At 37.7% G+C, this 22,772-nt stretch overlaps 5 protein-coding genes across 6 annotated transcripts; 4 read left to right on the forward strand and 1 right to left on the reverse strand.

The window, feature by feature from the left end:
* On the forward strand, positions 3,866-6,461 carry LOC104770878 (glucose-1-phosphate adenylyltransferase small subunit, chloroplastic). Its single transcript, XM_010495341.2, has 9 exons — positions 3,866-4,138; positions 4,285-4,581; positions 4,660-4,929; positions 5,038-5,217; positions 5,340-5,443; positions 5,530-5,641; positions 5,726-5,824; positions 5,938-6,057; positions 6,145-6,461. Exons 1-9 carry the CDS (start codon positions 3,866-3,868, stop codon positions 6,259-6,261), a joined length of 1,572 nt encoding a protein of 523 aa, XP_010493643.1. The 3' UTR covers positions 6,262-6,461.
* On the reverse strand, positions 6,882-12,325 carry LOC104770879. Its single transcript, XM_010495342.2, has 20 exons — positions 11,825-12,325; positions 11,553-11,731; positions 11,396-11,473; positions 11,163-11,297; positions 10,954-11,078; positions 10,669-10,839; positions 10,365-10,470; positions 10,094-10,199; positions 9,875-9,985; positions 9,629-9,792; positions 9,424-9,541; positions 9,063-9,287; positions 8,714-8,904; positions 8,426-8,593; positions 8,226-8,331; positions 8,013-8,150; positions 7,754-7,912; positions 7,461-7,667; positions 7,122-7,388; positions 6,882-7,034 (listed from the first exon to the last, which is right to left on the reverse strand). The coding sequence occupies exons 1-20, from the start codon at positions 12,323-12,325 to the stop codon at positions 6,882-6,884; spliced, it is 3,408 nt and encodes a 1,135-aa protein (XP_010493644.1).
* On the forward strand, positions 14,125-16,057 carry LOC104770880 (ultraviolet-B receptor UVR8-like). Of its 2 annotated transcripts, none has more exons than XM_010495343.2 (4): positions 14,125-14,558; positions 14,767-14,989; positions 15,089-15,407; positions 15,477-16,057. In XM_010495343.2, exons 1-4 carry the CDS (start codon positions 14,191-14,193, stop codon positions 15,935-15,937), a joined length of 1,371 nt encoding a protein of 456 aa, XP_010493645.1. In that variant the 5' UTR covers positions 14,125-14,190; the 3' UTR covers positions 15,938-16,057. The 2 variants fall into 2 exon arrangements, with proteins under 2 accessions (XP_010493645.1, XP_010493646.1); XM_010495344.2 differs by having other exon boundaries at positions 14,126-14,558; positions 14,770-14,989.
* Positions 17,663-19,387, forward strand: LOC104770881. Its single transcript, XM_010495345.2, has 6 exons — positions 17,663-17,876; positions 17,948-17,979; positions 18,295-18,429; positions 18,821-18,871; positions 19,039-19,091; positions 19,190-19,387. The coding sequence occupies exons 1-5, from the start codon at positions 17,728-17,730 to the stop codon at positions 19,089-19,091; spliced, it is 420 nt and encodes a 139-aa protein (XP_010493647.1). The 5' UTR covers positions 17,663-17,727; the 3' UTR covers positions 19,190-19,387.
* LOC104770882 lies at positions 19,899-22,520 on the forward strand. The gene is made up of 5 exons (XM_010495347.1): positions 19,899-20,058; positions 20,243-20,598; positions 20,697-21,799; positions 21,873-21,974; positions 22,083-22,520. The coding sequence occupies exons 2-4, from the start codon at positions 20,253-20,255 to the stop codon at positions 21,945-21,947; spliced, it is 1,524 nt and encodes a 507-aa protein (XP_010493649.1). The 5' UTR covers positions 19,899-20,058; positions 20,243-20,252; the 3' UTR covers positions 21,948-21,974; positions 22,083-22,520.

The following is a 22,772-nucleotide window of genomic DNA, read 5'->3' on the forward strand; positions in this document are numbered from 1 at the left end:
TTTTTTTTTTTTTTTTTTTTTTTTTCAACACCAACTTTGGTTCACCAAAACCATATTACACTTGGTTTGTCCACCATTAAAGCAAGCTTACCCAATTTGGCTTTAGAGATTAGTTTAGGGTCATAATTCTGAAAAGAAAGAAACTCCTTTATTATCCTATCAACCACATAATTACAACTTCTTAGCATATGACCGGGTGGAATGGTCTTTCCTAGAACGTCTCATGCGTAAGTTGGGTTTTGACAGTAAGTGGATTTCGATGATGATGTGTTGCATAACTTCAGTTTCTTATAAAGTGCTCATTAATGGGGAAGCAAAAGGAAATATAATCCTTTCAAGGGGATTACGCCAAGGCGACCCGCTTTCCCCGTTCCTGTTCATTATATGTACTGAAGCTTTGATTGCTCAAATCCATGGTGCGGAAGCAGAAGGATGTATCACTGGACTAAAAATAGCATAAGGGAGCCCTCCTGTATCACATCTTCTGTTCGCTGACGATAGCCTTTTCTTTTGCCGAGCAGATATCCAGCAATGTGCTGAGCTTTTAAAGATCATCAACAGCTATAGAGCAGCATCGGGACAACAACTAAACAGAGAGAAGTCGGCTATCCTTTTTGGTAATAAAGTTAATCAGAATTTTAAAGCTGAGCTGAAAAGAGCGATAGGAATCTTCAAGGAAGGTGGCATGGGAACGTATTTATGACTCCCTGAAACGATTTGCGGGTCGAAATAACAGGTATTTGCCTTTGTACAGGATAGATTGAATGCCAGGATCAACTACTGGTCGGCAAAATTCCTCTCTAAGGGTGGCAGGGAGGTGTTAATTAAATCGGTTGCACAAGCCTTACCAACCTATGTCATGTCCTGCTTTCTCCTGCCACAACATATTGTCAACAAGCTGCGAGGAGCGATCGCTAGATTCTGGTGAAGTACAAAAAACAATAATAAGGGTCTGCATTGGGTGGCATGGGACAAAATCAGTATCCCCATAGAAAAGGGCAGACTTGGTTTTCGAGATCTGAAGGAATTTAATCTAGCATTACTGGCAAAACAGCTTTGGAGACTCTTGCAGTACCTGGACTCTCTCCTGTGTCATTTACTAAAAGGAAGATATTTTAGATACTCAAATCCCATGGATGTGGTGAAAGCAAACTCTCCTTCGTTTGGATGGCGTAACATAATGGCAGCAAAACCTCTTCTTCAGCAGGGTCTTCGGAAAAACATTCGTTCAGGTTTTAATACACAAGTCTGGACAGACAACTGGATTCCCACTGTACCAGCGAGACCAGCGAAAGACTGCGGTTCTACAAGGGATCCAAACCTTTACGTCAACCACCTGATAAATTTTGAGTCAAAGACGTGGAAATTGGACATGTTGAATACTCTGATGGACCCGAGAGATATCCCTCTTATTACATGCCTAAAGCCAAGCAGTCGATTTATGGTAGATGATTATGTATGGAGTTTTACAAAATCAGGACAATATACTGTTAAATCGGGTTATGTTCTTGCAACGCAAGTCAACTTTGAAGTCCTAGAACCGAGTACTACCAAGCTAAAGAGCCAGGTATGGAAAACAAAAACCTCAAGAAAAATTAAACATTTTCTTTGGCAGGCCATTTCAGGGTGTATAGCAGCCAATAGCAGACTGGTAGAACGTCATTGTGGCACTGATAGATCTTGTCCCAGATGTGGTGATGAGGAGGAATCCATTAATCATATCTTATTTATGTGTCCACCGGCTCTACAGGTTTGGGCACTATCCAACATTGCAACGCCTCCGGGATGTTTCTCGTGTAACTCCATTTATGCAAAGGAACAGGGAGCAACAGAGGAGCAGTTAGAAGCTTTCCCTTGGATAGTATGGTACATATGGAAGTCACGGAATGATAAATTGTTTAATGGCAAGGATATTTCCCCTCTAGATACGTTGAATCTTGCCCTCTCGGAGGCGAAGGAGTGGAGAGTAGCACAATGTGTAGCCTCTTATGAGGATTCTGACGATAGTCAACAAGGTGACGGAGAGGAAGAGGGACCAGTGCTAGGTGATATTCGATGTCAGGTTGATGCTTCTTGGGAGGCTAAAGACCTCTCTGCAGGCCTGGGTTTCGTCTTGATGAGCCAACCACCGATTTATGGCCTGAAGAACACGCAGAGACACCTCTCGGTTCTACATTCTGAATTGGATGCTCTTCTCTGGACAATGGACGCAGTACTTCAACGGGGTATGAATTCAGTGCATTTTGAGACAGACTGTGCGAGTATTATCAAAATCATTGATGAACTTGAGGAATGGCCAAGTTTTTCCACGGAGTTAGATACTTTTTCTGTTTTGAGATCAAAGTTTTTGAATTTCTCCATTTCTCACATTCCTAGAACTATTAATGTCCGTGCTGATCGCCTTGCAAAAGGTGCTCGAACACGAGGTTCTTTATTTTCCCATGTAAACTCTCAGGTTCCGGAGTGGTTGGTATTAGAAACCAACCTTCTCGACCTAGTTTAATAAAGTATGGGGTTTTTGAGGTAAAAAAAAAAATTACAACTTCTTAGGAGAAAATAATTTTAAACTCATTAGACTACATGTATTGCTAAAATTATTAAAAAAACGATTTGTATCCTTCTCAGAAGTTTTATATAGTACCACAACTACATAGAATCTGAACCTCAATCTCTGGCCACACAAATCAGAAGTTCTAGTCCAGTTTTCTCGCAATTTGAAAGTTCAAAACCCCATAACACACAAACGTTGAATTTATTGGTTTATGACTTTAACCAATACTAAACCACATAAAACCAACACTAAACCAAACTTAAAGCCTGAACCATCTTCTTCTCCTCTTTCTTCTCTCTTGATGACAAAATAAAGAGATACGTCTCTGTTGTTGGCGTTTTGAACGAGAAGCTTAGAGGAGGAGGAACAAGGAACGATGATGTACTTGCGGCGTTCTACCGTAGAATCTGAGAATGAGAAGAGCTGTTATTGAGCATGATGATGAATCACCGGCAAAGACTGTCAAAATTGAAATTGGCATGAAGAGAAGTATCGATATTGAAATTGAAATTCTACGTTTCGTTGTCGAGAGAACCAATTGAAGAATTTTCCCCAGTGTTTTTGAAAAAAAAAACTTATAAAAACACTTTATTTGAAAGGGAATTGCAGATATATGAAGTTTGATTTAAGTCAATCTCAATTTTGGTCCACTTTTTATGTAAAACTCAATGAAATCAAGAATCAGCAGACTTGGATTAGTGTTGTTGTAAGTGACAACGACTGTAGTAGATGGTTTCCCACACTGATCAGAAAATGAAATAAGTCCTAGGAGAAACCATGACATCGTTCGCGGAGGAGATAAACTTAGTGTTAGTGATGTAGAGTCTCCAAATCAATAACACATAATTTTAACCAAAAAAATTAAATAAATGATTGAAGAACAAATGATTTAATTTGAATATGCAAATCCATTAGAATTAACGATCCAATAACACTTTAAATATTGAGCATTTGAGTTTTGATTGAGTATAATTTGAATATAGTGTGACAATAAAATACTACTATCAAAATTACCGAAAGTGCCCATTGTCAAAAGAAGACGTAACGTACGAAAAGGGTTATAAACGTAAACAATCAGCTGAAAAAAACGAACGGTTCCCGAGACCCCATCGCTACGATAAGAAGCAAAATAAAATGTAAAGATCTTTTCTTTTATTATTTTTTCTCACTTTCCCACAATCACAAGACAACAACAACAAGAAGAAGAAAAAAAAGCAGAAGAAGCCATTAGTCCCAACTCTCACTCCAAATTCTGCCCCTTTCCTCCTCCTCTGATCCACTTGAGATTTGATAGAGAGACTACTACAACAGACAATGGCGTATGTCGCTGTAACTGGGGTTCTAAAGGTACCTTCTGCTTCTGCTTCGAGTTTCCATTCCACCGGCACCAAATCATCCACTGAGGCGGTTCCGACGAGGAGTACTCTTTCTTTCTCCTCCTCTGTCGACGAGAATGATTCACTCAGAGCCATCGTCTCCCGTCGCTTCTGCGTCGGCCGAGAGAGCAGGAATCCGATGATCGTGTCTCCTAAAGCCGTCTCCGATTCTCAGAACTCACAAACTTGTCTCGATCCTGACGCCAGCAGCGTGAGTAGTCAACGTCTTCGTCTTTTTTCTTACGTGTTTATTGTTTAAAGAATGTACTTAGATAGTGTGTATTGAGTAAACCCTAGAAACTCCTTCTTTTTATTTTATGGTGGTACTATTTAATTTGTTTTTTTTTTCAATGGCAGAGTGTTTTGGGGATTATCTTAGGAGGTGGAGCTGGGACTCGTCTTTATCCTCTTACCAAGAAGAGAGCGAAGCCAGCTGTTCCCCTTGGTGCTAACTATAGGCTTATTGATATCCCTGTTAGCAACTGTTTGAATAGCAACATCTCCAAGATCTATGTCCTTACTCAGTTCAATTCCGCCTCTCTCAATCGTCATCTCTCTCGAGCTTATGCCAGTAACATGGGAGGTTACAAGAATGAAGGTTTTGTTGAAGTTCTTGCTGCTCAACAAAGTCCTGAAAACCCCAACTGGTTCCAGGTACAATCAATTCAAAATGCTGGTAATGTATGTCACTTGTGTTTGGCTTGTTTGAATGTGTTTGTGTAACTTGTGTAGGGGACAGCTGATGCCGTGAGGCAATACTTGTGGTTGTTTGAGGAGCATAATGTTTTGGAATATCTGATTCTTGCTGGGGATCATTTGTATCGAATGGATTACGAGAAGTTTATTCAAGCACATAGGGAGACTGATGCTGATATCACTGTAGCTGCATTACCTATGGATGAGCAACGAGCCACTGCTTTTGGCCTGATGAAGATTGATGAGGAAGGACGTATTGTTGAATTTTCTGAGAAACCAAAAGGGGAGCAGCTAAAGGCCATGAAGGTCAAAAAAAAAATAAAAATAAAAATAAACAACTTAACCTCTGTTAGCTGTCTGGTTCATCATGCGGAATTCTAAATAATAATAACCTTCTGATTTCCTGCCTTCTAGGTTGACACAACGATTCTAGGTCTTGACGATAAGAGAGCCAAGGAGATGCCTTACATTGCCAGTATGGGTATTTATGTTGTAAGCAGAGATGTAATGCTCGAGTTACTACGCAACAAGTTCCCTGGAGCTAATGACTTTGGAAGTGAAGTCATTCCCGGTGCCACTGACCTTGGACTGAGAGTGAGTATTCTGATAAACAGACCAAAGACTCCGTTGCTTTTTGGTTTGCTTCGGATTTTGCAGCTTCTTGTAGCTCTGATGATGCTAGTAAAACCCGCTGACTTTAGTGATGTTTTTTGTAGGTGCAAGCTTACCTATATGATGGATACTGGGAAGACATCGGTACTATAGAGGCATTCTATAACGCTAATCTCGGAATCACCAAGAAACCAGTTCCTGATTTTAGGTAAGCAACCTGCATAACCAAGTTGAATATATACAGTCTATTGTACCTCAATGGTGTTTTTAACTTATCTGGTTTCTTGAATGCAGTTTCTATGATCGTTCGGCTCCCATCTATACACAGCCACGTTATTTACCACCGTCTAAGATGCTTGATGCTGATGTCACGGACAGTGTCATCGGAGAGGGCTGTGTTATTAAGGTACAACAAACAGCTTCTGTTCGATATGCTGCTTGACTGACGAACATACTAATTCACCAAAAGGCTTATTAATTTTCGATGCAGAACTGCAAAATCCATCACTCCGTGATTGGACTCCGTTCCTGCATATCAGAAGGTGCTATTATTGAAGATACGTTATTAATGGGAGCTGACTATTACGAGGTAAGAAATCGAAACCCCCCCCCCCCCCCTTGTGTCTTGCCATCAATCCAATTGACAAATAATATCAACCTTTGGTGATAATGGTCTTCTTTTATGACTGTAATTTTGGCTAGACTGCTTCGGAAAAGAGCCTCCTAAGCGCCAAAGGAAGTGTACCAATAGGTATTGGGAAAAATGCTCACATCAAAAGGGCCATCATTGACAAAAATGCACGTATTGGTGACAATGTCAAGGTTAGGCTTTCTATTTGAAAGACATATGATACATATCTTTGTTTCTGCTCTGTTCTTTAAAAGAGTTTGGTCTTAAACTTGGTACAGATCATAAACAGCGATAACGTGCAAGAGTCAGCGAGAGAGACTGAAGGATATTTCATAAAGAGCGGAATTGTAACCGTTATGAAGGACGCCTTAATCCCAGCCGGCACTGTCATCTAAATTACACACATAATTAATGCCTCCTTTGTTTATTTTTCTTTCTTCCTATAAACACAAGCAGAAACACACTTTGATAATGTATAATAAGTTTTCTTTGTGGCTTTTTAAGCCCCAATACATCTACTAGTGTTCTGCTCTTTAGAACGATCGTGATTGTAATTTAAAGCTAATAAGTTGTTCGACAAATATAACTTATGTCAGATGATGATGCACCAAAACACAAATTTTTAAAGCCATTGAATACAGGAACCAGATTTGACTAATAGTGCAGTCCTCTTAGCATATGCAATATATGAAAGAGGGCTCCAATCTGAAAATGAGTGAAGCTACTATATGATAAAGGAACAACCTGCAGACTGTATCTGACTTAATCACTTTGGTTGTTGTGCTGAGTATCAACTTTGGTTACTTGAGCCGATGAAGTTATCTGCTTTTGTCAACAGTACTCAGCATTCAAGATCTAAGTCAGCTCAATGGGACAAAAGTGATATTTTAAAGTTCGGTATGACCGTATGATTATGAACAACCCCGGTTACAATCTTTCTTGACCATTATATAGTCTAATTGAATAGTTTTCATATATACCATACAAATGAATGGAATGGAATGAAAATATCGGACTAGACATAGAAGTAAGAAGAGTGATTGGTATTGTTGTCTCTAGAGAGAATGGAACGTGCCTCAATCACCGAACGAGGAGGTTCCATATCCTTTTCTTGTAGTGAGTTCCCCTGCAGCCTCTGCATCTCTGATGCGAACGTGTCCTCAACTATCTGCACAATTTGATCACAACTCAGTTTCAACCCCAAACACATTCTCTATTTTTTATGGTTTAGTGTTTACAGTTTTTAGTTTCTTACCCCAAGAGCATAGTAAGAGCCTTTGTAGCCTACTTCGTTCTCCTTTCTTCCCTCAAGAAACTTCAATACCACTTGTGCCATTCTATCCCAGAATAGGCGGCACGAAGCTACAAATATCTGACTTGTGAAGACATCATGCAGATTTGAGATTGAGTTTGTGATCTGTGAGCATAGCATCTTCATACGTTCTCGCACTTCGACTTCTCTCTCATTGTCTTTTATCTCATCTAAGATTCTCTTCAGCCTTGTGTTTTTGTTTGATTGCGTCTGAAACCAAAGATTGTTAAAAACATGAATGGATTTAAATGCAGCAGATACGAGGCATTATAAAACTCTTACATTGCTAACAAGTTTATCAACCGCGGCCTGCATGTAGTTTCTGTATTTTGTCCTGAGCAAGACCGTGATTACATTCATCTGTTCCCCAAAAAGTAACCTCTTGTCTTCCACAATAGGAAGACATGAAGCCCATTGTCTCAAGATATCTTCAATTCTGTGATGTAGAACATCAAGAATTCTCTTTATTGTGTTAACGAAAGTTCCAAGCTGAAATCAACAAGAGATAATGATGTTCAGCAAAGATCCTAGTAACAAGAAACTTTTACTAAACATGATCGGTGTTTGGGGCTTACTTGAGTTGGAACAGAATAGAGAACTGATGATTGCCTTCTTGTCAGCTTCTGGACATGCATATTTAGTCTCTTTGGAATGCTGTCCTTTAATGGAATCAAAATGTCATTGTATTGCTTCTCCAGTGATTTTACGATGGCTCTCTCTACAATTGAAGCAGTCTTCCAAAAGAGTACATGAAAAAAATGAATGTGCCTTAGTTAGTCTTGGCAACTATCTGGTAAGCTGGAAATTGATCACTTATATAAATTTGTAGCTTACATTTTCCAAGATCAATGTGTATTGTGGCCATCGACTAATCACCACTTCATATTCTATAAGAGAATCTTTGATTCTATCATACATGTCTTCAGCAAAAGGGGATGTTGAGTGATTTGTTATTACACCAGACCATAGAACCTGCCAAAACAGGCCATCAGATGATAGCTAGGCTTGTTATTTTAAGGATCAACCCAAAATGATCAGGATGCTTACCTTTTCGGCTCTGCATCGGTCAAGTAGTCTAAGTTCCATATCATGTATCCAAACCATTATGTAGTTGTGGAATAACCCCCTAGAATCTACACCACCTTGTACTGGACTGCATATAATAAAATGAAATGGTTAAAGTCTAAAGAGAAGAAGAATGAGTTCCCACAAATATTCTGATTGATTCCAAAATAATAATGTCAAACCTGATTCCCCATGAATCGAGGTTTCTTTCAAAATCAGAAACTGCTAGGAGAAGCTCATTGACATGGGGCAGTGGGCAGGATGGTGGAACTGCTGACAGAAATGCCCTGAGCCGGTTACATAGCTGAGTGCTGTATACATCAGCAGCTATATTTGCTAGGTCGATTGAGCTTGAATAATAAACAAAGTATGAGAACAATAGACCCAAATCAATATCAAGACTCAGAGATGATTATTGGATGAAAACCAGATTACAAATGTATGCTCTTTGTTCAGATTGGATGTTTTACCTTGGGAGTACATGCTCATTGGTGATCTTTATGTCAGTTTCTATTTCGTTTCTTATGTTATGACAAAGACACTTCATCTTCATGTAGGCTGTCGAGATTGTGACGGAATCCAACAGAAAACCTTCAGAGTTGCAGGAAACATACTCGTCGGTTTCAACCATGTGCTTCCGACACCTCTTCTTTGCTGCTGTCTGCAGTAAGATTTTCAAAGAAAATCATGAGCACCATAGTCTTGATATATAATAAAATCAAGCGAACCAATATGTATGAGCCGTGTATATAATTTGAAACCAACAGGTTGAAACTTTCGTAAAATTAGGAAAACTTTGAAGATTGTTAAAATATCTACCTGAAGGTAATTCTTCAAAATTTCTTGTGCTTCAGGAGACAATATGTCATGAAGGAGACTAAAAACCTGAACAGCTGGAGAAAGTGCTTTTGAAGCCGATTCTTGCACGGGACAAGATATGTCTGCCAATCCAGAAGGGCAGTTTTCATCTAAGGACTTGTAGTTCTCAAAAACAGTTGCCATGAGTTTTTCTATCTCTATTTCACAGTCCATGAAGATACTTTTCTGCAAGAAAAGATAAAATGTCAATAACTAGTAACTCTATTGAGCCATGAAAATAATCAAATAAACAAACTTCAAACTAAAATGAACTTTAATCCAAGTCTCTGATTTTGGGGAGATGACAAGAAAATGGAACTACCTCCTGCCTTGTCAGAGTCCTCTCGCTTCGAGCCATTAGGATGGGCACAAGTAACTCATGCACAAGTTGTAAGCAGGTTTTTGTTGGAGTTGCCACATTCATTACATGTGAGAGATATCTGCAAAGTTTAATGCAATATATTTGAAACTCCAGATGAATTATAGGATAGATGCAAGGAAGTCTAAGAAAATATTGAAACGAGTACCTCAACTTGGTATATGAATCGGAAACTCCATAATATTCTGAGAATTCACTTAACAGCCATTTCCAAGAACCATTCAGCCTTAAGTTTTGAGGATGAAATTTTTGGGCACGTGTAGCCGCTTCTAATAGCAAATCATATGCTAGTGTCTCCACAACAGGTGCGCTCTGTGACAGACAAAAATGCAAAACATTAGTAACACAGAATAAAACATATATTCTCTTAGGATTGTTGGAGAAAAAAACCGACCTTTATGTGACAGTCTTCATCAGAAATAGTTGTGCTACCGATAAAGAGCTGGATCTTGCCAACACATTCTTGTTCACCGTGGTATATTGGCCACCATCTAACATTTTCATTCTGAGCAAATGTAGAGTTTTCTTCAGTAAATCTATTTTGCGAAGTACTATAACATTCTCAGTAGTAAAATGGAAAAAAATCAGGGAGGACAGTTAAAGTCATATTTACCGGATTGTCAGTTAAGGATGCAATAGAAATCATTGCTTTTCCTTGAACTGATTTCTTCTTATCTTGAACTTCTATCAGAAGAACGTCACCGTTGGACTCAGGAAAGCTGGATGAGCAGTTGTGAGTAAACTATAAAGCTAAATTCTGGAACTTTCCATGAAATTTTCATTTATTTAACATTATAAATACATGTAGTTCATTTTTTTTATCAAACAACCTCTTGCTTTAGAACACGCATTTACTGATTTTTTAGAGAAATAAAAGAACTTACAAGTCATGGTAACTTCCAGTTCCTGATTGCAAACAGACAGAAGATCCTTGTTCTATTTGACCTCCTTCTGCTGTGCTGTTCATTTGAAGGTAGCAAGAGAATTGTTCTGCAGGTAGAATCACAAGAATAAATCGTGTCATCTCATATCAATAGAGGGCTTATCTAACAAATGTTATCTACCATTTAGTAAGCTGTTTCCAACCAGAGAAAAGAAAAAAAAGGGGCAAATCACAAATTAACAGGCCTAGACAAATTAAATTCGCAACAAAATATCATGTAATTTTTCCATTTAACAAAAGCAAACCTTCTGAAACTGCTGAAAGCGTAGCCTGTTTGATAGAACTCATCCCAGTTTTCACAAGTGATGACACTTGCCGGCAATACTCTGCCCCCATTCCTATTTGAATATTCATTAAACTCCGCAGCGAATCTGTACCACTTAGTTTGCGCTGTGGTATCAATCGAAGTCTCTTTACTAAATCAATCAAGAATTGAAAAGGTATAAACATGTGATTCATACCAGGCAGCTACAAAACTAATCTATTGTATTCAAGTTTTAGCTTACTTATCAGAAAAAGTAAAAATTTACCTTCCACCCGTAACTTTCTGACAACGTTTTTAGACTTTAAGGATGATGTCTTTTGCTCCGCTTTGACATTTTTGTCTTCTTCAGTCGATCGTACACCCCGAGGTTGCAAAAGAAACTTATGCAAACTATAACAAAGAGGACTAGTTCAATAACTCAACGTAAGACAAACAAGTCATATCTCAGGAACCATAAGAAAAAGCATCCCCTACCCAAATGCACCTCGAAGAAGACGGCACTCATCACGCAGAAACTCAGATGCCTCAGTAGAACCCTTAGACCATTCATACAAACATAGTCTAATGCAAGCATCATATGCCAAAAGACTTTGCCAAGCATATTGACCACTGTCATTGGAAATTGACATGAAAACATTTTTGTTAGCTTTAACAATAAAGTTCAAACTCTTTCATTCTAAAGTGTGAAACAAAAACAAGTACTAAACCTGATACTATGGCAACCTAATTCATCCGAGCAAACTTCCCCGATTTTCGCATCTTCCACAGTTTTAGTCTCTTTCACACTACATCAAACCATAGTAAACACATCAAAACTGGTTCCAAAGTAGGAATTACAAAAAGCTAGTTAAAAATCAAGATTACCTTTCTCCAAATTCTGCATCTCTATCACTCGCTATGTTTCCTACTCTGCAAATCTCATCTTCAATCTGTTCAATTTCATTCTCAATTTCCAAGCTGATGTTGTTATCTTCTTGTCCAATTTCCATTATAGGTGGAGCACTTGGAGTTCTTATATCTTCTATGTCCCAATACACCGAACCCTAAAAAAGAAAAAAAAAATCATTCCTAAATTTAGCTTTAACATCTACAAAATCACTCAAATCAAAAACGTCATCGATACCAAATCAGTAAACCTTAGAAGAACTCAGAGTATGCGGCGGTCGTTCGCTAACTGGAGTTGATGAATTCGTCAATGCGAATCTCCGAAGCTCTAATTCACAATCAGTGGCTCTTCTGTTCATCACAAACGGAACTTCAATTCTCAGATTCTTATCTTCCAACACTCCTCTGTTCAATTTCGAACTCGACTTATCCCCAAACACTTCCTCTTCGTCGTATCGTCTCCCAATCTCTTCTTCTTCATCTTCGACATCGTAATCGGAGAATAGTAACTCGTTTCCTTCTCCGGCGTCGGAAACCGATACGATACTCATGTCATCGTCGTTGGATTCGTCATCGCGAAGAGTGGGAGTTACGAGAATAGGCGATGAGAGGTTTGAGTTTCGTTTCAGTGGAGATAAGGTGTGAGGAGGAGTCGAGAGTAAGTTATCGGAGAGAGGAGATCGTGTGAAGGTAGAAGGAGAAAGAGTCTCAGAGAGTGGAGATCTGATGCGACGTTGTTGAAGTTGCGCCATGGAGCAGAGATTCTCAGATTGGGTTCGACAATGGCGTGGGTAAGCTAGGAGAGAGAGAGAGAGAGAGAGAGATGAGAAACGTGTAGAGAAGGAAGAGAGGAGCGGCTGTTTTGGGAAATCAATAAATAATGGCAACGGCTAGTTTTGACATTGTTGGCACTTTTCGTAATATTGAAGGATACTTTTTTTCGTAATATAGATTTTTTCATTTTCTCTAAAATGTTACAAATTTGTAATTTTTATATATTTAAAACACACAAGTTTAAACATTATGTTTGGATTTTTTATTTCTAATTTTTAGAGTATAATATCTGTTATTAAGTATGTATTTTATGGAAACAAAATTCTAAATGTTTAGTTTTCTAAGTAGCAAGAAATGGTAAATCTAAAATAGTTGAAACAAATAGGCAAATCAGAAAAATGGTGACCCAAAAATGGCATATTATGTAATAAGCTATGGTACGTATCTCTATATATTAATAGAGAAACATTTTCTTGAAAATGTTGATGTGTCATCGCTAGAAAGCTCGAGACACCCATGAATTTATTGTCCTCATTTTTATAGATATTTATACATAATTGCTATTGAAAAATTAAAGAATATTCATTTTTAATTAATTAAAAGATCAAATATTTCAATTTAAAATATCTTTTAATCATTTTTATCACAGATATAATTATTATAACATTATTAGATCTAAAACATTTTCAAAACCCAAATTTATTCACCTATTAAAAAAACTGATTACTATTCACATATTTAAATTTTCCAAAATAAAATTATCACAATAATCATTATTATAGGCAATTGACTTATTTAATACAATTGGTATAATATCCTACGGGTGAAACATATTCTTACACAAAAAAAATTAAACAAAATAAAAAATCTTCCATAGATTGAATAATTAATGACTTTTTTATTTTTTAAAGTTTGTACAGCCACTTTAATTTTTTTCTTCTTTATTTCCCTTTTTTTTAAAGCTTCAAAATGACGCTCTAAAACCAATAAGTTTAAAATAATCTTTCTCTATCATAATTGAAAACTCTATATAATTTTATATATATTTTTATACAAACCTTTTTTATAGATTAATTATCAGTATTTTTTTCTCTTTCTTTTGATATCCACTTCTCTTCACAAATTTATTATTTTTATCATCACCTTTGTATTTTCTTATAATTTTGTTTTTAATAAAATTACAGTCATAGTTTTAAAAGTTTGTTTTTTAACAATCAGATTTTAACAGTTAAATATCTACAACCAAAGTCTCTACAGCCAAATTTTTACAATCAAAGTATCTACATCCACAAATAATAGTCGTTACCAATCAGGGCGTTGATACATAGTAATTTGATCTAAACATATTCTCATGGATTATATAATTTGTTTTTACACAAACAAATTTTAGATCCTCAAAATAATTTTACTCATAACACTGATTTTACTCATAAATTTGCATAAATTTATCCCGCACATAGTGCGGATTGTTACCTAGTATTATATTATCATACAATGTGGTAAATTCAAAACAGTCGTCTTGTTCACTTACAAGAGCATAAATTTTTTATGAGAAAACGTTCTATTTCAAATCATAAAAATTAGAAATTATAATATAATTAATCATAAATAGTATTAAAATTGAATAAATTAACAAGTAAGTAGTTCAATTTCAAATCAACTGATAAATTAAAAATCCATGACAAGAAAAATGATTGTCGAAAATCTTTACAAATACCCTAAAATAAATGTGAATTTAATACTTTTTTCACGGTGTATTATTATTGTTCCACCGTGTAAATAAAATATCAAAGCAATCACGTCTTCTTTAGTAGGAAAGAAACAGAGACGTTCAGTGAGTGATATGTTGCGATTATGGTCGATCGCGAAAACACGAATCGGTAAAGTTTCTACTTCGGAATCTTCTATTACCAGAGACGTTCTCTTCAATGGAATTGGCAAACGCCGATTCACGGCGAGCACTAGCGGCGAGAGAAGAAAAGTGATGAGCTTCGGTGACGGAAGCCATGGCGCTCTGGGTCTTTCATCATCGTCGATTCCTGGAATGGGATTGGATGCTTACGAGCCCACACTTGTCTCTAATCTGCCTTCCGATATCTCTTTCATATCCGCCGGACACTACCATTCTCTTGCCGTTACATCTACCGGTGACATTTGGGCTTGGGGTCGTAACAATGAAGGCCAGCTCGGTCCAATCTCCGTTGATTCTAGGTCTAATAAATCCCTAATCTTTGCTAAATTTTAATTTCATCAAAAAGCAGTAATGGAACTTGAATTTGCCTTATAGAGTGAGTGAGTGACCAATGGATGTTATTATGGGTTAATTAGTGAAATAAGTCTGAGATGTATGTATCATTTAGAATTTGGTAGGGGTTTCTTATGCTACTTACTATACCTGAAGTTTTTTTGATGTGATTAGTAGAGATTCAAGGTTGAGTGAGCCAAAGAGAGTGGAAGGTCTAGATCATGTGAATGTCCGGGCTGCGTTTGCGTCTGGAGTTGTTTCAGCGGCTACTGGTGATGACGGCTCTTTGTGGGTTTGGGGAAGATCTAAAAGAGGTCAGCTTGGTCTTGGAAAAGGTATCATTGAAGCTCTTGTTCCTTCAAGAGTTGAAGCTTTAGCTGCAGAACACGTTGTTAAGGTTTTGGTGTACATGCTTGGATAATCAACTCTTTGTCTACTAATCAGCTTTAATACGCTTTTAAGATTTTCATTGGAAAGGGGGTTTCAATTATGACAGGTATCATTAGGTTGGGGGCACGCACTTGCGCTTACTGTGGACGGTAAAGTTTTTGGATGGGGTTATGTAGCTGATGGGAGAGTAGGCAATGTCGGACTTCCACTTGAAGCATCTCTGCTGGATTCACTTACAAATGGGTCAATAAAAGATCACCAGGCTGCTGGTTTGAATCTTGAAGCTGCTGAAAAAAAGGTTGTGGAAGCTATGAGCAAGGAGAACGATATGCCAATAGCTTGGGAACCTTGTCTTGTGGAAGAAACACGTAACATGAAGGTTGCAGATATTGCGTGTGGATCCGATCACTCCTTGATCCTTTGTCGTAAGTCAAACTGACCCTTTTTTTATTATTGGGGACTCTTCATCAATGATAGGTGTTTGCTGATTTCAGATGATGGCACACTTTTGAGCTCTGGGAGCGACATCTATGGTCAGTTGGGCCGGTGTAAACAAGACCTCGGAATGATACCTGTTGACATAAACGAATCTGCGATCTCTGTAGCAGCTGGTCTTGGTCATTCTCTAGCTATCTGCAACAGAGGTAGAACAAAAATTGTCTCGTGGGGTTGGAACCGGAGCCGGCAGCTCGGTAGGGGAAAACCGGAAAACTTGCCGAGAGATGTAGAAGGTTTTGATGAAGAAACTCCAGCTTCAGTATCAGCAGGGCGTGTGCATTCCTTGTGTGTAACAGAGAAAGGAGAAGCTTGGGTTTGGGGATGTGGGAAGAACGGTAGGCTCGGTTTAGGAAGCTCGAGCGATGAGCCTGAACCGATGTTGCTAGAGGACGTAGAGGATTGTGTTCTTCAAGCAGCCGCTGGCTTTGATCACAGCCTGATATTAGTGGCTGAATAGCGCCATCTAATGACCTCATTGATGTGACCATGTGGATGACTTTATAACTCATGTACACGACTACATGGCAAATGTTGGTACTTGAAAAGATAAGCTATTTGATTACACGTTTACACATAACATCTTCAACACAACAAAACAGATGATTGATACACGTAAACACATTTATACACATAAAATTATTTCATGTATGTAGGTGAATGAGTAACAAAGATACCAAAAGTTAATCAGTAACATAACATGACTTGATGACGTCGAAGTAACACTATAAAATCCTATCTATAGCTATCTCCAATCCACCAAACCCAAAATTCCAAAACAAAACTTTAGTTTAACTTTTTCTAAAACTCCTTATCCCATGACTATCTCAGCACATGCTTCTGCATGACGATCCAATTTATGAAGTGATGTCAACCACTAATTTACTTGTAGCACATAACACATGATGATATTGCAATGAAGATAAATTGATTTAAAATAACTCGATTCACAACACATGATCGAGTAATTATTGCAATGAGCATAAATTGATTTGCATTGTTACCATTTTCAATTATTTTTTAGCACTAACCATTTTATCCACTCCTCAAAGATATCCAAAAATATCAAGGTAAAATAACAGAACAAACCTTTTTATAAACAAAATAACAATCACAAACTAACAGTGTTGCAGGGTATGCAGGTCTGTCTTCAAGTTACACTTCAACTCAGTAAATAAACTACTTTGGAACAAGATAACTCAATCACCGAAAGATAGGTAATTTAATTAATGTTTCAGATTTCTTTGAGAAGCGAAACAAAGCAAAGGTAGAGAGAAATAAAGCAGGGGATGCACTCCAATAATCCTCCATTTAATGCAGAAATCCGAGTTGATTAGCAATGACGTTAAATATAAGTTCTAATGTTGAAATCAGGTCAACTCTACAGAAACTTCAACACGGATACCAGAAGTGGAACACGAAGTTAATCCAAAACATTGGAAAACAATTTTGTGTGGACAAGGCTTCTCACAAAAGGAACAAATAGGCTCAACTAATGTCTTTCTTCTTGCTCTCCCTCAAGGTCTTTACCATCCCACACTGTGTGACACATTTTGAATGTGCTGCGTACGAGCAACCGTCCTTGTTACAAGAGTAACCCCCATAGTCATTGTTGATCTTTCTTCGACAAAGTACACCACAACAATTTGTTGAGTTTGAACTTTGTTTAATGAATTCACACACAAGAATTAAGTGGCTACTCAGATATTGTAAGATTTATTGGAGAAGGATCTTCTGTATCAATAACAAATCGGGATATGTATGTATGTATGTATGTATGTATGTGGTTATGATGTAAGCATCTGATGGAGTATAATTACATGTGTGGCAAAGGCAAGTGTACGTGCGATCACATAGTCTACATAGAAGACATCCACATATCCCATATTCATTTCCATGATGTCACAAACATATATAAAGAGGTAAAGACGTTACACATTGTATTTCAAAACAATTCTCTAAATACAAAAAAATATGCCAAAACCGAAACCAAAATTGCTCTAACACATACGTTAGCCTGGTAATTAGCGATGACGTGGCTCGGATCTGTTCTGAAAACTGAGTGTAATTTTTAACTTTTCGACTATTACTTAATCCCCGGTTTAACCGACTCTTCGACCAAAACTCATTTTAGTTGCGGCTTTGTTCGGTCAGCTTAATAAAAAAAAAAAAAGCGACTGAAAAGCACGCGCCAAAGATGAGCGCGTGAAGATCATAGAATTTCTTACGACCTCCTCGACGCAGAGAGATATGGGAACTGTTGTCACACACACGGAGATCTTCTTCTTCTTCTTCACTGGGGGCTGGAGCGAGGGAGAGATGATGGAGAACCCTAACTCATCTTCAATGGTGGATTCAACCTCCTCCGCACCTAAACGATACACTCCACCTAACCAAAGGTTACTTCTCTCCTTCCTCATCTCCTTTGCTTTCGATTTTTGATTTCTCAGATTCCTTCTCTGCCTCGTAGGAACCGTTCTTCGAACCGGAGGAGATCAAGAGGTTCGTTCGTAATCTCTCTCTCTCTCTCTCTCTCTCTCTCTCTGCTTCTATTGATAAAATTAGAATAGCGAATTTAGAGTAATAAAACTTAATCTCACTGAGTCTCTGTATAGAAGAGAGTCTCACTGGTCCACTTGGGTTTTAATGTGAAATCAATCTGTAAGCTAGTTGCTTTCTGGTGTAAATGGTGAAACCATTTTGAAAGATTATATGCTATAATTGCTCAACCTGTAGAAGCAGCTTCAACCACTTTTGCATGTTAACGTTGTTGTGTTTCTTTTGTGTAAATTTTGAGATGAACTTTGGATGGAACAGGAAGCTTCAGTAGCAACGAGGGAGAGAGAAGTCAGCCTGTTTCTGTTGGTTTCCAGAGGGAAAACTCTTCCTCTCCAAAGATTATATCTCTAGAGGGTTGCTCTAACAGTGAAGCTTTTCATCTTCTCAGTCACCGTACGTTTTTTTTTTTTTGCTTCTGCTTAATCTCTTCACTGTCTTTGCTAATGAGTTTTAGTGTAGCATTTATGTGCCTCTTTTGTTAACATCGAATACTCATGCCAAAAATTATTTAGGGGTCGAGTAATTGTGTCTGGTTTAGGGCATCGAGAGAGTTAGTGTGCTCTAGAACTCACCCCTTATTTATAGTTACTATTTCCTTGGTCTTTAGGTTACTAGATTGTTCTTTGATTCGGTTTGTGTTTTACGATTCAGTGAGAAATTAAAGCAAGTTTTAGTTTCTGATCCTAGCAGAGTTCTGATGCCATCTTTTATGCAAGCACTTGATTTGTATATGTGTGTTGTGTTTGTGTCTCATTTTAAAGCAATTTCACTATCTTGATTGTAGGTTGGGCAGCTGCAATGCATCTCTATAATGACCCTACTGTTGATTTGTCTGGTGAGTTTAAGACTCTTAAATAAAATTTGTTTAAAATAAAGTTTTTTTAAAAACTTTCTGATTGTCTGGTATATGAACAACAAGTCAATTGTTTGTTCCTGGACTTATGAATTAGGATATACCTATGTTCCCCACCTTGATCGTTTTTTATTTATCTAATTTAACAGAAAGACCGATGATGTATTATGGTGGGGATGTGTGGGGTAAACTGCCTCACTAGGTGAGGCCAATAGCAATATCAGTTTATTACATGTGCTTTTAAATGTGTGTCGTTTGTTGAGGCGGGACTGAACCAATCTAGATATATATTGGCTTCAGCAAGCAAGCCATCAATGTTGCCAACGGATTACAGAACCGAACTCTGTCGTGGGTTGGCGGCTGGTTACAGGGCCGCCAAGTTCTAACCATTTGTTATCGTGCTATCAAAATCTTACAAAATGATTACAAACTCTATGTGACAATGTTGTCTTGAAACGCTTACAGCCTTATTTAATAAGATTTTTCTCTATTTATTCATTTTCCAAATATATATTTCCTAACAAGAATTTAAATGGCTGTCACAAGTTACACGATGGCATGACAAAAGCCTCTGTACGAGCCTAAAAGATTGAAATGCCCTAAAATTTTGACTAGGAGTTTCCACAATCAGCGTAAAGAGTTGAGATGACAAAGGCTTCTTCTCTCTTGATCATGTTATGAAAGAAGGGAACGAGATTGGGTTAAAGAACAAAGAAGAAGCTTTATACTAGTTCAAGTCAATAGTATACTTCATGGACAAAAGAAAGATATACGGAGCAAAGTTTTGTTTGATCATCCTGCAACGGTCAAGACTTTTGGCTATGGTATTTTAGTTTTGATTTTGCCGTATCTTTAGAAAAATATACTACATTTTAATGGTATTTTTTTGGGAAAAAATAACTAAAAAAAAAAGAAGTAAATATTTTTTACAAATTTCATTTTAGTGATATTTACGACAGAATTGATCTAAAAATTGTAAATTACAAATCCATAAATTATTTGTACTCTCTCTCTCTCTCTCTCTCTCTCTCTTTTCTGCAAAATTAAATAGGGCCGGTCGACTCGAACCAATATCAAATAACCCCGTTTGGCCTGTGGGGTAAGTTGCGAACCCCAGAAAAAGCAGGTCGGTCATAAACTGATTCAGTTCTCCTCGACATCAAACATTGGTACTCTTTTCCCAAACCCTAAAAACTCATTCTCGTATCTGAAACCCTAAATTATGAATCTTTCGGTTACGTATTCTCGAATGATTTAGGGCTTCAAATAATCTCTATTCACCGCATCAATTGTTGATTTCTCCCATGATTTGTTGATTTCTCATCAAACCCATATCGTATTATTGTTGTTTAGATCAGAAAGGATGGTGAATTTGTTCTTGTCTGAACCAAAGTTGAACGATGTTGTTGCCCACAACAGTAGCAACATCGATGTGATTTTACCTCTGTTGAACAAATTAGGCTCTCACATTCAATCGTTGGTGACTCGTGGAGGTCGATCAGAAGCTAGACTTTGGCTTTGTAGTGCTCTTTCTACTGTTTCTATATCCCCTAGGAAGCAACTTAGTGTTTTCATGAAGTTGTTAAGATCAAAACCTAGAAAGTTGCAGTTTGTATCTCAGCTTCTGACAATGATGTTTGAGAAGAGACCTAGGAGACTTGGATCTTTGTTAGCCAAAAGAAGCTATATACTTGAGAAATTCTTTGAAGGTGAAGTGTCTCTTGTTTAATTTTAATCTCCCCATTGTTTACATTTTATCTTGTGAGATTGTTGTGCTTGATGTTGAGTTTTTTTTGGAAATATGCAGGGCATCCAAAGCGTATACTAGAGTGGTTCTCTGAGTTTGCTTATGATGGTGGGTCTGATCACAAACGCGGTGCAAAAGCATTGGCTCAGTTTGCGTTTGCGAACCGGGATATATGTTGGGATGAGCTTGAATGGCGAGGCAAGCACGGTCAGTCGCCTGCGGTTGTTGCTACAAAGCCTCATTACCTTCTTGATTTGGACGTTCAACGGACCATTGAGAATTTTCTTGACAATGTTCCTGAGTTTTGGTCATCTAAAGAGTTTGCTGAGTCTCTGAAAGATGGCCAGGTTTTGTTTCTTGATACCAAATTCTTTATAGATCTGTTTATCGGTTTCATGTATGAGGAAGATATGAATGATGTGTGGGATGCTGTGGAGGATTTTCTTACGGAGGAGTCTTTCTCTTCTTTAACTCAGCATCTCCTTATCACACTTGAAGAATGTGACTTGTGTCGATTTCTTGAATTGCTTGGCAACTATTTCGAGCCAAGCATTGAATCTTGGGATTGTGGTGACTCTTCTTGCTGGCTCGGGGTTGTTCTTTCAAAATATGTTGACGCGGAATCTATTGACGAGCTTCTACTGCTGAATTCTATTATCAACCAAGGTCGTCAGTTGCTACGGCTTGTGCGTGATGAGAACCTCGATGACGAGGGAAAGTTGTTGAAAGAAACCACGGCAGAGATCTTCAGAGGTTTGGAAAACGGCAGTAGCTTTTCTCTAATTCTGAGAGATCTCTCGAAGATGAAACACGAAGAGGTTATAAGATTACTCGGGTTACTTTCTTGGACTATTCACTTCAGACTAGCAGAGGAATGTCAGACGCCAGATTCATGGGAGCTTCTATTTAGAAAAAATGGGATTGAATCCCGCAGGTCTAGTGACCACTCATTGCTGCTAAGCCATAAGGGATTCTCTGAAGAAAGCGAATCTGACTCAGATAGTAGAAGCCAGGTTTCTAAAAAGAGGCACAAGAGGGAGAAGAAGAAAAGAAAGAAGAAAAAGAAGAGGGCTATTGATGATGATGAGGAGCTTTTAGGTCTGCATCAAACAAGTCGAAGTTGGTTGCTATCTACTGATGGGTTTTCTGCAACATGGACCAGTGTGAGTTTCCTATTCCTGTAAATTCGTGTTTTCTGCAACAGGGACCTTATTTGTGTTGATGATTTTTGTTCAGGTGGATTTGCCGGATCACATCGCAAAGTATAGTTTGTCGACATGGATGAAGTGGTTACTAGCTAGACAAAAATGAGTCACACACTTCGTACAAAACAGTAAGGTATTGGTTACGACCTCAACTTCTGTGATTTCTTGTACTAAACAAAAGAAGATTTCAAAGATGACCTACCTACCTAACCTAGTGGTTTCTATTTACCCTTCATTACAGATCATACCAATAGGCACAAAAGTGCAAAACTCGAATATATTCGCCATTGATATATACACCATATGTTCATGAAGCAGTCAATCGTTCATCTGATCTTTGTTACTGAGAATGAAAAGATAGCAAAGTGTAAACGACTGTAGCAAATCGTCTTACGATTCTCAGGATAGAAGGTGTTACAGCTAGCATCTCCATCCATAAGAACCTCTAAGAGTTATAGCAAGGATACAGCTGAAGAGAAGGGCTATGAAATTGAACAATCATTTCTCACTAAAGTCTCTAAGAGTCAGAGTAAGGAAACAGCTTAATAGAAGTGCTATGAAATTGAACAATCACTTTTTCAGTCAAGTGTAACTTTGGGCTGTTAAGGCCAACTTCTGAAGATAAGCGTTTGGGCTCACAACGCAATTGAAACGAGCCTCTATGCCATTTATCTATCTATTGATTGTGAAAATGAATTTTGAATATTGCCAAATAGTAATCGTACAAATTCTTTGATATTATCCATGGAAAGAGAAATAAAGTCCATCCATGTATTGGAGAGGAGAGAGTCAGAAAAAGTCAAAAAAAAAAGATTCTTTTGAAAGACGGGTAAAAAAACTTCGAAGTTCAAGTAATTATTACACATATCTTATACACTCTTTACATGGATTCACTAAATCTTCACGAATACACAAAAATACTCGTATATAT

Source organism: Camelina sativa, chromosome 20, assembly GCF_000633955.1.
Source record: "Camelina sativa cultivar DH55 chromosome 20, Cs, whole genome shotgun sequence".
In the NCBI taxonomy this organism is placed as follows: Eukaryota; Viridiplantae; Streptophyta; class Magnoliopsida; order Brassicales; family Brassicaceae; genus Camelina; species Camelina sativa.

What these genes read in the sequence shown, in the direction of transcription:
- LOC104770878 (XM_010495341.2), top strand. Translation starts at nt 3,866, where the DNA reads ATGGCGTATGTCGCTGTAACTGGGGTTCTAAAGGTACCTTCTGCTTCT. An exon ending in AAAACCCCAACTGGTTCCAG is followed by an intron (nt 4,582 to 4,659) that starts GTACAATCAATT and finishes TAACTTGTGTAG; the next exon opens with GGGACAGCTGATGCCGTGAG. An exon ending in CCACTGACCTTGGACTGAGA is followed by an intron (nt 5,218 to 5,339) that starts GTGAGTATTCTG and finishes TGTTTTTTGTAG; the next exon opens with GTGCAAGCTTACCTATATGA.
- LOC104770879 (XM_010495342.2), bottom strand. Translation starts at nt 12,325, where the DNA reads ATGGCGCAACTTCAACAACGTCGCATCAGATCTCCACTCTCTGAGACT. An exon ending in CAGAAAGTTACGGGTGGAAG is followed by an intron (nt 10,840 to 10,953) that starts GTAAATTTTTAC and finishes TGATTGATTTAG; the next exon opens with TAAAGAGACTTCGATTGATA. An exon ending in AATGAGCATGTACTCCCAAG is followed by an intron (nt 8,594 to 8,713) that starts GTAAAACATCCA and finishes TTATTATTCAAG; the next exon opens with CTCAATCGACCTAGCAAATA.
- LOC104770880 (XM_010495343.2), top strand. Translation starts at nt 14,191, where the DNA reads ATGTTGCGATTATGGTCGATCGCGAAAACACGAATCGGTAAAGTTTCT. An exon ending in CTGCAGAACACGTTGTTAAG is followed by an intron (nt 14,990 to 15,088) that starts GTTTTGGTGTAC and finishes CAATTATGACAG; the next exon opens with GTATCATTAGGTTGGGGGCA. An exon ending in TCACTCCTTGATCCTTTGTC is followed by an intron (nt 15,408 to 15,476) that starts GTAAGTCAAACT and finishes TGCTGATTTCAG; the next exon opens with ATGATGGCACACTTTTGAGC.
- LOC104770881 (XM_010495345.2), top strand. Translation starts at nt 17,728, where the DNA reads ATGGGAACTGTTGTCACACACACGGAGATCTTCTTCTTCTTCTTCACT. An exon ending in TACACTCCACCTAACCAAAG is followed by an intron (nt 17,877 to 17,947) that starts GTTACTTCTCTC and finishes TCTGCCTCGTAG; the next exon opens with GAACCGTTCTTCGAACCGGA. An exon ending in TTTTCATCTTCTCAGTCACC is followed by an intron (nt 18,430 to 18,820) that starts GTACGTTTTTTT and finishes TCTTGATTGTAG; the next exon opens with GTTGGGCAGCTGCAATGCAT.
- LOC104770882 (XM_010495347.1), top strand. Translation starts at nt 20,253, where the DNA reads ATGGTGAATTTGTTCTTGTCTGAACCAAAGTTGAACGATGTTGTTGCC. An exon ending in ACTTGAGAAATTCTTTGAAG is followed by an intron (nt 20,599 to 20,696) that starts GTGAAGTGTCTC and finishes GGAAATATGCAG; the next exon opens with GGCATCCAAAGCGTATACTA. An exon ending in TTTCTGCAACATGGACCAGT is followed by an intron (nt 21,800 to 21,872) that starts GTGAGTTTCCTA and finishes ATTTTTGTTCAG; the next exon opens with GTGGATTTGCCGGATCACAT.